Source organism: Cynocephalus volans, chromosome 16 (genome assembly GCF_027409185.1).
Source record: "Cynocephalus volans isolate mCynVol1 chromosome 16, mCynVol1.pri, whole genome shotgun sequence".
NCBI classification, from domain to species: Eukaryota; Metazoa; Chordata; class Mammalia; order Dermoptera; family Cynocephalidae; genus Cynocephalus; species Cynocephalus volans.
In genome coordinates, this window is record NC_084475.1 from 20,456,109 (window position 1) to 20,468,571 (window position 12,463).

General features: G+C 45.4%; 1 protein-coding gene across 1 annotated transcript in view; it reads left to right on the forward strand.

Moving 5' to 3' along the window:
* Nucleotides 1-12,463, forward strand: part of RNF213 (ring finger protein 213) — a 99,906-nt gene that overhangs the window by 68,337 nt on the left and 19,106 nt on the right. The window contains exons 38-47 of the mRNA XM_063080384.1: nucleotides 593-747; nucleotides 2,102-2,314; nucleotides 2,636-2,814; nucleotides 3,465-3,585; nucleotides 7,870-7,970; nucleotides 8,083-8,265; nucleotides 9,004-9,173; nucleotides 9,273-9,372; nucleotides 11,393-11,504; nucleotides 12,122-12,332. Of these exons, the coding sequence (XP_062936454.1) occupies nucleotides 593-747; nucleotides 2,102-2,314; nucleotides 2,636-2,814; nucleotides 3,465-3,585; nucleotides 7,870-7,970; nucleotides 8,083-8,265; nucleotides 9,004-9,173; nucleotides 9,273-9,372; nucleotides 11,393-11,504; nucleotides 12,122-12,332 (1,545 nt within the window). The remainder of the gene's footprint in view (nucleotides 1-592; nucleotides 748-2,101; nucleotides 2,315-2,635; nucleotides 2,815-3,464; nucleotides 3,586-7,869; nucleotides 7,971-8,082; nucleotides 8,266-9,003; nucleotides 9,174-9,272; nucleotides 9,373-11,392; nucleotides 11,505-12,121; nucleotides 12,333-12,463) is intronic.

The window sequence follows — 12,463 nt, forward strand, 5'->3', positions numbered from 1 at the left end:
AACTTATTTTTCTGGAAAATTGTTCTACTTTTTCTGAAGAATCTTGAAGCAGTGTCTCTCCCAATGAGAGAATATTTCCTCTTTTCAGGGCAGTGCCCTAGCTGACCCTGCTTTTCTATGACAGAACGTGACGTGGGGGCAGCACCCCGTCCACTAGAAGGCAGGTCTTACTGGTTTGAGTCGTTTGTGACCCCAGACCCTGAAGAGCAGCCCCCTCATCCCTGATTCAGTTGGATCCTGGCTTTCTTGAAGCACGTTATGACTTAATAGACCTGCAACATAAAACTCAGTCTGTCTCGAATAGGTTTTTCCCTATGGGGCTAGCTTGGCTATTTAAGACCCAAATTTAACACTCATTTTACCTTTCTTGCTTATATTCCACTGGGAAAATATCTCAAGTGTCTAGACGATGACCGTTCCTCTCGTGAGATCAGGCAGCAGGCGCCCTATTGTCTCTGAGCTCCCATTTCCTGGGTTCATCCAGCGCTACTGTCCTGCGGAGCCTTGGCTGGGAAGCTGAGCCCCTGGATGAAAGGCAAGAGGTGGGATTTGGAGTCTCACTCCAGGCCGCTCTTTGGTTTCCACTCTGCAGGACTGTCAAAGAAGTTGGTGGAAATTTTTCAGCAGACTCTCCTGGGCAGGTTCCTTGCCCAGCTCCGTGAGGAGCAGCAGCAGGAGCTTCTGCAGGGCTACCTGAAGGACTTTCTTCTCTTGACCATGCGCGTGTCCACTTGGGAGGAGCTAAAGGTACACTCTGAGGGTCAGTCGCGACGCTTGTGTGGCATGGACTGGACACAAACAGGAACGGCTCCTCGGCTCCCTGGAGCTGGTGCTGTTTGGTCTGGGGGACAGAATGTGGTCTGCGAGGGATGCTGGGGGGTGAACGTGCTGCTCGAACTCCTCACCATGCTTGGTGCTGGAGCCTCAGCCCGCTGCCCGGGGCCTCCCAAAACACAGAGCTTTTCATTAATACAAGAAAACCTCCAGTTTCCCCATAATGCCTTCTTTTTAAATGTTTAGTTTCTCTTGAAGAAAGTTAAGGTAACTTTTTAACTAACCCCACAGGGTAAAAATAATAAATGGAATTCTTTGGAAAGACTGATACTTTTGACTACCTAAAAATTTCAAACTTTAGCATATAAAAAGGAAAGTGACAGAGTTGAGGAGAACATACACGATCAATATGACTAAAAGTTAGTAAAGTGTTCTTAGGAGTCAATAAGAAAATACCCTAATTTTTAAAAATGGGTAAAAGTTGTAAACCAACGATTAACAGAATAATTATATAGATATCCAGAAAACATTAAAAAAATTGCCAAGTCTCAGTAGTAAATCAACAAAATGCAAACGGTTATTTTGTGTATTCGTTTGCAAAGCTGACTTCTAGGACAGCAGTCAGCGCTGGGAGCGTAGGTGGTGTGAGCCATGGGTGTTCTGGAACACCGTCCGGCAGGACAAATCCAGAACCTGGCACATCTGAACTGCTGGTTCTGTCCTAAGAAAACTACCAGAAATGTGGACAAACGTTTTATTCACAGGAATATTCTCTTCAGCTTTGTTTCAAAAAATGAGAAACAATTTAATCGTCCAAAAATAAGGGATGCGGGCCGGCCCATGACTCACTCGGGAGAGTGTGGTGCTGATAACACCAAGGCAACGGGTTCGGATCCCTATATAGGGACGGCCGGTTAGCTCACTTGGGAGAGCGTGGTGCTGACAACACCAAGTCAAGGGTTAAGGTCCCCTTACCAGTCATCTTTAAAAAAATAACAAAATACGGGATGGAGAGAGTAAAGTGTGGCCATTGGAGGGGCTGTTATGCAGGCATTAAAGATGGTGTTCTCCAAGTAACTTAGTGATAGGAAAGTTCACAGGTGGAAAAAGTCAGGAATACTGTGATCCTGATTTCGGGATGATAGGGACAAGAGATACAGATATAAGAATGGTCAGAAGGGTACCCAGGAGTACACTGAGAATCGTGATAGTAAGAATAATTTTTAATTTTCTCCTTTGGAGTTTTTGAATAGTTCAGTTTTCCACAGGGAAGACATATCACTTTCGTAATTTAAAAATATGTTCTAAAATCTTTTGTTAATAACAGTTTTTGCAGATGGCTCTGTGGTCCTGCATCAATGAATTAAAAGCAGCATCAGGGGTGCCGGAGGAAGGGCTCTCCCTACCGTGGGTGCACCTCGCCTACCAGCATTTCAGGAGCCGGCTGCAGAACTTCTCTAGGATCTTGACTGTCCACCCCCAAATTCTACACAGCCTGATGGAAGCTGCTCAGAAACATGACTTGGCTGGGCGTGAGATGGTATGGCCCCTCTTGGGAAGGCCCAGGCTGTGGCCTGTCCTGAGCGAGTGTTGGAGTGCTTCTAACTCCACTTGGGGAATGCAAGGCCTATGGGGACTTCACGGGACACATACGTCAGCATAACTCAGAGATGTGAAGAACACATCTAACTAAAGCTTCCTATATCCCAAGACAATAAAAGATCAAGTTACAGGTTCGGAACCCAAGATCACATGGGACTAACAGCCAGGTGTCTGGCCTAAGGATTTAGAGCAGCCAAAAAACAAAAAAGGGTGGGGTGGGGGGACTGCTCAGTCAGGTGCCCGCTCTCCCTCTTCCCAGACTTTGGATGCATTTGCAGCTGTGGCCTGTACCGAAATGCTGACGAGAGATATCCTGAAGCCGAGTCCCCAGGCTTGGTTACAGCTGGTGAAGAATCTTTCCATGCCGCTGGAGCTCATCTGTTCTGACGGCTACCTGCAAGGCAGCGGCAGCCTGTCCCGAACCATCAGGGAAGTCAGGTGAGATACAGGAGCCGTCACTCCTGGAAGCACTCGGCATGTGCTCCTGTCGCCTGTGAGTCCTGGCACGTGGTAGGGAGGTCTAGCAGACGCCCTGCCCTGGGACGGGCTCTGTCTTTGTTCCCTCACTTGGCATTTGTCGAACCCTCACTAAGTGCCAGGCAGCTTGTTAGGTGATGGACACACGGGAAGAAAACTGTGCTCTCGGAGCCCACCATGTGTGGGGGCCACGGAAAAGCGAGCAGGTTGCGATGGTGCCATGCAGGAAACGCTGTGACAGAAAGGAGCAAGGAGAAAGGACGGCAGGGGCAGATAGGGCGAGTGAGAGGTCACAGGCCGTCAGGGTCAGGGTGGACTTCCAGGGCAGCAGTTCCTGTGCTGGGCTTGAGGCGAGGTAGGACATAGCAGACGAGTGGGCCATGGTGGCCGCACATGTGTGGGCATCAAACGTGAGCCACCGAGTCCTGTCCTAGCAAGTGTTGGAGGGAGAGTGAGCAGAAGGGCAGGGAGCAGCTTGCAGGGCCTGGGTATAGCCCCCCTCGGCCTCCAGCCTGGACCCTATTCTTGTCTTCATATCCTCTGCCTGGCACCGCCTCCCCCACCCCCCATGTCTCCTGTGATCGCTGAGTGAGCGACACCCCTCTTGACAGGGCCCAGTGGAATCGGATTTTCTCCATTGCACTCTTTGTGGAGCATGTACTTCTGGGGACTGAGAGTCAGATTCCCGAGCTGCGCAAGTTGGTGACCAACTACGTCTTCTTACTAGACAAGGTGAGTGTTGGGCTCATCTTAGCAGTGAGCACAGATTTGCCTTTTTCCAAAATGAAGTGACTGCAGCGTGACCCGACACTTGCCTGCCGGCTCGTGCTTCCTCTGTCAGCTCCCCGACAACCTTATCTAGCAGTGCACAGGAAGGTGATTTTATCTGTAGGCCACTACATTTTCAATGGTGGTTTAATTACCCTCTCCCAATCGCTAAGTCACAGTATATCATTGAATAAATAGGGTCCATTGCAGGAATGGAAACTATTCTGATAACTGTACACAGAAAGGGATTCATGCAGAGGACATGCTTGTGAAACCTTTGGGAGGGATGAAGGAGTCGGCTCTAGCCAGCCTCTGGGTAACCCCAGAACAGAGCAGCAGCGTGGCCTCCTGGGGGAGCCGTTACCATTACCAAGGTCAGGAAGACAGGGATGCCAGTCGATGCCACTGGAGTTGGGGATTCACACGATAGTGCTGTCAATGGGACCAGGGGAGCAGGAAGCCACTGTGCCTCTGCCATGGGACAGTGCCCTGCAGAAAAGCCACCATCTCTGTGACCATGCTGTCCAGCAACAGTGGCCACTCAGAAAACCCGGTCTCTGCCTCCTTCACCCTGTGACCTTCCCATGAGCGCATCTAGTGGGCAGAAGCTCGTTGGCATCCAGGGCTGTCACCATCGGGGGCATCTGAGACAGGCAGCCATAAGCCCTCAGCCTGGGCAATGCAGGAAGACAACAAAAGGGGGTCAGCATGGATGCTAGATGCCGGTGCACTCTGACATGACCAAAACATCGGTGGCTTAAACAAAACAGAAGCTTATTTCTCTCATGGAATAGGACATGCTTAAGCAGTGCAGAGCTAACGTACCAGCTCCCTGCAGGCGCCCAAGCTCCTGTCTTGGCCCTTTGTCATCCTTAACATACAACGTCCATCCTATAGCCTTAAAGGCTGTTCCCAGTGTCACAGCCCAGGGGACAGAAAGAAGGGGGCAGGCACACCTATTTCCCTTAAGAATACAGCCCTGGACATGCCCACACCACTTCGGCTCATATCTCATTGTCCTAAACTTAGTCACCTGGACTTGTCCCCTGGCAGGAAGCTTTAGAGGAGTGGTCCTATGCCCAGATAGGACTTGGAGGTTCTTTAGATAAGGGAAAAAACAAAGAATGGATTCTAGGAAGCATGGTCTGGTAGGGATATTAAAAGTACCACATTGATCTAAGGAGGAACTAGCTTCGTGGAGTATAGATGCTTGTAATTATACACATAAAAGCAAATCTTTGGGGGACATCTTAAGGCATGAATATAAAATATTTTTAATTTAGTAACTCTTCTGCTGTGTAGTTAGTGTGGTCTGTGGTACAACTTCATTCTATAGAATACTAGGTGGAAGTGCATGATTTCTACTTTTCATGTGGAAGTTGACCAGTGTCTATAATGAGTGACAAGTAAAGTTAATAATGATTCAAAAAAAAGAACTCTAGGAAGCTGCTGGTGTGCTCTTCCACCCAACTGGCCAAACAAGTGCCCCTGCATGCTCTTCCACATGCAGACCAGGGTAGCTGGCCTGTGTGGTTCTTGGAGGTGGATAACCTAGAAACTGAAGGATGAGTGTTCTGGACCCTGCACACTGGGATACACACACTCACAGGTTTTTGCAGGTTAGACGTGGGGGTGGATTTTCTGGCAATATAATGACCTCAAAATCTTAATGGGCTCTGGTTTATTTACTTCCAGATAGATCCATGTGTGAGTAACTCAGCCAGAGATCTCATCTAGCTGGTTCTTGTGCTCAAAGCTTGGCTTGTATGTACTGGCTTGGTGTTCTGCCAACCCCTTCCAGTTTAAGGGTGGCCCCTTGAGGCCATGTGAAGGGAGAGGCTGGGGTGGGGAGCACTGCTCTTCATCCGGTCTTTGCCGTGTGGCCGGCCCCCGTTGTCTGGGCAGGAGGTCTTCAGTGGAGTTGCTCGAGGAAGGCACGGGCCTCAAATCCCATCTCCTTTCAGAGCTACCTCTTTACAGCTGCCTGAGCTAACAGTCAGCAAAGCCTCCCACAGGACTTTGTTGAAAGCTGCAAAAGGTTAGCTGGATTATAGACAGGTAGGTGACAGACAGGTAGAGAGAGATTCTCCTGGCTCATGACCTGACTTCCAAAGTATCATGGACAAGTCTTTCCAGATGTTTTGCAACAGATCATAAAGACATTGGCTTTCAGTCTGTATTGTCCCTGTCCTTGCCATCTACCACCCAACCATTAGGCCACTGCTGTATTTTTTATTGGAGTAAAATATGCATAGCATAAAACTTACCATTTTATCAATTTTTAGGTGTACAATCCAGTGGCATTAATTACATTCACAGTGTTGTGTAGCCATCACTACCATCCATCTCCAGAACTTTTTCATCTTCCCAAATTGAAACTGTCCCCATTAAACAGTGAGCCATCTTCTGCCGTCTGTCTCTGAATTGTACCACCCAGTGCCTCATAGAATTGGAACCATGCAATATTTGTCTTTTTCTACATCTGGCTTACTTCACTGAGCATATATGTTTCAGAGGTTCATCCACATTATAGCACGTGTCAGGATTTCATTCCTTCTTAAGGTGGAATAATATTCCATTGTAAGGAAATGTTTTGTTTACCCATTCATCTTTTGATGGACATTTAGGTTGTTTCTACCTTTTGACTATTACGATTAATGCTGCTATGAACATGGGTGTACGAGCTCCTGTTTGAGTCCCTACTTTTAAATCTTTGGGAGATAAACTTAGAAGTGGAATTGCCTCATCACGTGAAAGTTCTCTGTTCAGCTCTCCGAGGAGCTGCCACACTGTTTTCCACAGTGGTGGCATTTCACATTCCCACGAGCAGTGCCCCTAGGTTCCAGTTTCTCCACATCCCAGCCACTACTTTTTATTTTCTGTTTTCTTGATAACAGCCATCCTAATGGGTGTGAGGTGAGCATGCCATCATGGTTTTGATCTGCATTCCCCTAATGACTTGTAATGTGGGCACCCTTTCATGTGCTTATGGGGCATTTGTACATCTTCTCTGGAGAAATTTCTAAGTCCTCTGCCCATTCTTGAATTGAGTTGTTGATTAACAAATCAAATTTTTCAGGGCACTAAATATACAGACATCATTTCCAAGTAAGGCTAATCCTGGGAATTCAAGGATGGCTCAAAATCATAAAATCTGTCAATTAAAAGATAAACTCCAAATGATCATCTCAAAAGGTAGAGAAAAAGCATTTGATAAAATCCATGGTCTAGGGAAAAAATACTCTTGGCAAACTAGGAATAGAAGGGAACTTTCCTTAAGCTTATAATGCCCAAAGATATACATAATATAAAAACATCTATACAAATATCATGCCTAACCACAAAATTCCAGAAGCATGCCTATAAAATTCATTATCTTACATTGTTGAAGATGTGCATTTCCTAAATACCAGTGTTTACACTTCTAAATTTACCCAGAGAGACTTCCCTTTTGTACTCGAGCAGACACATGCAATAATGTTGGGTATAGGACTGTTCGGAATTGCAAAAATTTGGGAACATTCTAAATGCCTGTTAACCAGAAAGCAGGTAACTAGTATACTCTTCAGCTGGTACCACACAGAAGTTCACATGAATGGCATGGACTTACACGTATCAATGGAAAAAGCAAGTCGCGGCAGCCTAGGCATAGTGTGGTGTCATTGATATAAAGTTTTAAGACATTCAAAACAATAACTCGATGTTTGTGCATGCATGCAAATGTCCTGCAAGCAGAAGTTTAGGAATGTGCTTATCTCTGGGGAGGGGAGGGAGGGAAATGTGATCAGAGACAGACATGGAGTTGCAACTGTATCTGCAACATTTTGTTTCTTTAAAAAGTGACCTACAGCAAATATTCCAAAAATCCCGAGATTTCTTAAAGCTTGTCGGTGGATGCACAGATGGTCATTACATTGTTGTTATTTAAAGTTTGAAATACAGCATAATGGGGGAGAGATGGAGACCTTAAAAGAAAGATAGAGGAAGAGGGAGAAAATCAGAGGTTGAGAATTTAGTTCTCCTAGAAAGCAGCATAATCACAAAACGGGCTTTTGAAGTTAAGGAAGCTGCTGAACAAAAAATCAGAAACATGCATTGTAGACATATGCCAGTCCCGCCTCCATGCACCTCCAGCCGGTGGCCTGTGGGCGCTGCACGGCTCCCTCCATGGCCTCACGAACTCGCCCTGCCCGATCGACCTCAGCCTTCCCTCCTTGCTAATGACTCCTCGTCACCGCCTTTCTTCAGTGTCTCCAGGAGAACTCTGACGTCAAGACCCACAGGCCGTTTATGGCTGTGATGAGCACTCTCTGCAAATGTAAGGACGATGCCAGCAGGACCTTCACCAGGTAGCATCTTTGGTTTGGGATCCATGAAGGAGAGGATTCTGATCCTCTGGTGTGGCAGCTGCTTCTGGCCTGCTTCTCTGCTTCAGAACTGACCGCCCTTCTTGGATGCTAGGTTTGGTGTCCAGCCGTGCCCCATCTGCCTGGGAGATGCGCAGGATCCTGTCTGCCTGCCCTGTGACCACATGTACTGCCTGCACTGCATCAAAGCCTGGCTTGCCCCAGGGCAGATGCTATGCCCCTACTGTTTAACCAGCTTACCCGACAGATTCTCTCCCACCGTTTCCCAAGAGCACAGGTAAAACAACCTTTCTCTTAAGAAAGCTTCCTCTCTTTTTCCCCTCCTTTTTTTCAAAGACAGTATTCAGAAATATAAACTCTGTTAACTCACATTTGGTAGGAAACCTGACTTCAGAGAACTATCGTAAGACAGACTACCACTTATGTACTTCCATAAACATCTGGGGTCTCAATTTTATTCTGCCCCCAAGATATACACATATATGGATTTGGAAGACAGCAAATTTAGAGGAAATAAACAAAGTCATAAGATAAAGAGAGTCCTCATGAGAGACACAAGGAATTCAGATGCAACTGGTCTGTCCTGCTGATGTGTAAATGCCGTTCACACTCTCTGACCTGAGGGTGAGCCCAGCTCTTGTCAAGCTTTGCAGAGGTGGTTCGAAGGAGTGATGCTCTCTGGGTTTGGTAGGCCTCAGCCCTGCTCCCTGAGTGGTTAGACCGCCTCCCTTCTGAGGCATCGTAAAAGTGGGGCATAAGGCAAGCCCTGTTGGGGGGTTCTTTGTCATGCTTGGGGATACTGGAGGGTATTGCTGGCTGGTGCAAGTGACAAGAGCGTTCCTGGGAAGAGATGAGGCTCAGGACTTATCTGTTGCAGTTGTGAAGACCAGTGCTACTCCATGCGAGGAGCCACTTGGACCTATTTAAAAACGACATTCTGTCCAAATCTCAAACCAGCCTGTATGAAGGGATTCTGGTCACCTTCCACAGTCTTTGTTTTTCGACTGTCCCTCAGGGAAGCCGTGGGAAAGCACGCACAGTTCCGGCAGATGTGCAACAGCTTCTTTGTAGACCTGGTGTCCACCATGTGCTTCAAGGACAATGCTCCACCACAGAAGAGGGTGATAGAGGACCTGCTTTCGTTACTCTTTGTACAAAAGGGGCTCTTAAGAGATGCTCCCCAAAGTAAGTTGCTTTCTTCCTAGAAACCTACAGATTCATTTCTTCCTCTCACTTTAGTGTGTCTGATGTGACAGTGAGCTACCTTTCTCTTTCTGGTTTAAGGAAGCCGTGAACACACAAAATCTCTGTCTCCATTTAATGACGTTGTGGACAAGACTCCTGTCATCCGCTCAGTGCTGCTGAAACTGCTGCTGAAGTACAGGTGAGAGAGTTAACTTGGAAATTGGCTTGAGAAAGCCCTGACTTCTTTTTCTCTTCATCATGGCTTTCTCTGGGTGCCTCATATTTTTCTCATGACCAGTACCTGATTTTGGAAAGCTTTTTCAGTGAGGGACAGCCTGGTTTATTTACTGCATTGGTTGTGCGTTTTGACATTTTCACACATAGGCACAAGAGTCTAGCACAGCTACAAGAGCTATTTAGCAAGAAGAAGACAGAATGCTAGGAAGGGACTGTGGCTGGGAAGGGACTGTGGTGCTGTGAAGCGTGCAGAACTCAGGGTCAGGAATCTGCCGCTCTCATCCGACTTGCACAGCTCCCTTGTTTTGTGATTTTTAGGATGGTAACCTAGACTCTCCCTCACCTCAGTGTCCTAGCTGTCCTCTGCAATGACATTCCGCTGAGCAAGGACTCCATGCGTGTATTTCCTCGGTTAGGTTGGGTGTCGACAACATCCAGGAGTAGAATCCCCGTGGGGTGCACATTGATCTAGAACCACAGTCCTCAGCGCATCGATGTGGACCCTTGGGGTGTGGGGGAGGGGGTTCTCTCACAGTTTTTGCTATTTTCAACATGTTGATTTGCAGTGATGTCCCAGAAGCAGAGGTAGAAGCTGCCAGCATCTTGGCATGAAGAAGACTGTAGCAGCAGCCATGTCTCCTTCCCCATTGTGCACAGAAGTTCTTAAAAATGCCAGTTTCACCTACTAATTTTACTTAATCTTTACCCTTGAGAATTTGACTTTTTTAATATTCTGTGGACTTAGAAAGTACACACAAACCACTCCAATGCTTACCAAAGTAAAATTGTTATCTCAGAGAAAATCCCTCAGAACAATCTTGTGAGGTATGAACAGGCTGTTTTTTTCATGGAATGCCATCCGTGCTTGAAAGAATGACTGACAAACTACGGTTATTCAGATCTGGGCAGCTGACAAACACTTTTTTGAAAACAGAGTGAGCTGGTCACATCAAAACAACTGTTTGTTACTAATAACAAAATTCAAGCTTTTAAGCAAAAATGAAAAATTTGGAAAACTTATATCCTCTGTTATGAGCTTGTCAGCTTTCTAACACTTCACGACTTTTTGAGATCGGTGGAGATATTAATGAATGTGGGTGGGTTTTAAAAAATATATTGTAGAATTAAAATGTGTCAACTTTTGCAATTTCTGCATTGCTCAGTGAACCAATATTTTCCAAATAACCACTGCCTGATATCACAAAATCATGCACGGGTCAAAAAAATCCAGTTGAAGTGCAACATAGACCATTTGGTTTTAATGGAAATGGATTGATATGGTTTCAGGTTCCCCACTGCAACTAACCTTTACAAATGATTATTGATGAAGTTTTGGTACAGTATCAAAGAGGAATATCCACAATTACCTGCAAACACTATTGAAATATTTCTGCCTTTTCTAACTTCATAAGGTGCAAGCCCAGATTTTCTTCATACAGTATTTCAATGGAGGACAAGCGATTGGAAGCAGAAGCAGATAAAAGAAGTCAGCTGACTTCTTTTAAGCGAGGCATTAAAGAAATTTGCAGGAATATAAAACAAAGCCACTCCTCTCATTAATTTTTGTTTGGAAAATAGCTTATTTTTTCATATGTTATTTATTTTAACATTTAATGGGTTTATTGTTATTTTAAATGAATAAATATTTTTGAAATTTTTCAGTTTTAATTTCTAATACTGTAAATAAGATAGATATAACCCACATAAACAAAAGCTTTTTGGGTTCTCAGTAATTTTTAAGATTGTAACAGGGTCTTGAGACTAAAAGTTTGAGAACAGCTGATCTAAAATATGGAATTTTATATTTCTCAAATATTGTGCTAAAATATTTTCAATAAAATCATGTTACAAGTTATGTATATACACGTATGTATGTATACATTTATACACACACACAGAAATAGATAGATGAACAGATGCTTTTTCTTTTTTATGAGTCTGCAGATCTGAGATAACCAGGGATAATATTTGTCTTTCCACAGCTTCCATGAAGTAAAAGAATATATTCAGGACTACCTGTCCCTGTTAGAAAGCAAAGCATTCCTAATGGAAGACAAAACTGAACTGTACATGCTTTTTATCAGCTGCCTGGAGGTAAGCCAGCTATATTTGGCTTATCAAAGATAACTCCTACATTTCTCTTGCTAACTGTCTGAACCATGTAGTTCGTGCAGTGAAAAAGTGTCTCTGAAAATGCACAGAATACATTAATCAGTACAGTTAACGGATGCTGTGCTCCATGCAGAAAAGAAAGGTTCCAAAGACACAGCTTCTGCCTCCAGCAGTTGTGCATATTGGCATTTCTGTGCGTGTACTTGCAAAAAGAACTGACGGCCTAGAAGAATACACCACCAAAGGTAGCAAAGACTGTCACCTGGTGGCAAGACCACGAGCACAGTTTATTTTTATTCTCTTTATATTTTTGTTGCAAAATGGTTTACAACACACATGAAAAATTAGATTACACCACATTTTTTCCTCATAGGCTCACATTTTCCTTTCCTTCTTGCCCCTAAGATAAAAAGGGTGTTAGCTTTCCACAATTCAAAAATGTACACTGAAACCTATGACAGTGTTCTTTATCCTTCCGTTAGTCTTGAAGGAGTGATGCTCTCTGGGTTTGGAGTGATGCTCACACTGGCAATTTTAGGAGGCTGTGGATTTGCACATTAAAAAGAATATCCTTTTCTTCCTCCTTCTTTGCTCCTTAGGATTCACTACAGGAGAAGACCAGTGCTTACTCCAGAAATGAACTGCACTACCTGAGAGAGGAAGGTCATTTCCTCAAGACATGTTCCTCAGGAAGACGTGGCCAGGAACCTGCCACCGCAGCATCAGTTGAATACCTGCAGGAGGTGGCCAGGATCCGCCTCTGTCTCAACAAGGCTTCTGATTTCCTCTCGGAGCTTCCGCAAGGCTCCGGCAAGTCCTCCCACCTTTCTGTACCTTGGGCTGAGAGACCCCCTTAGTGGGAGACTCAGGAAGTGTGGGGACCTGGTTCTTACCATGCGTCTTTCTTCCGGAGGTTTCTGTACTGTGAATTCCTGAAGATA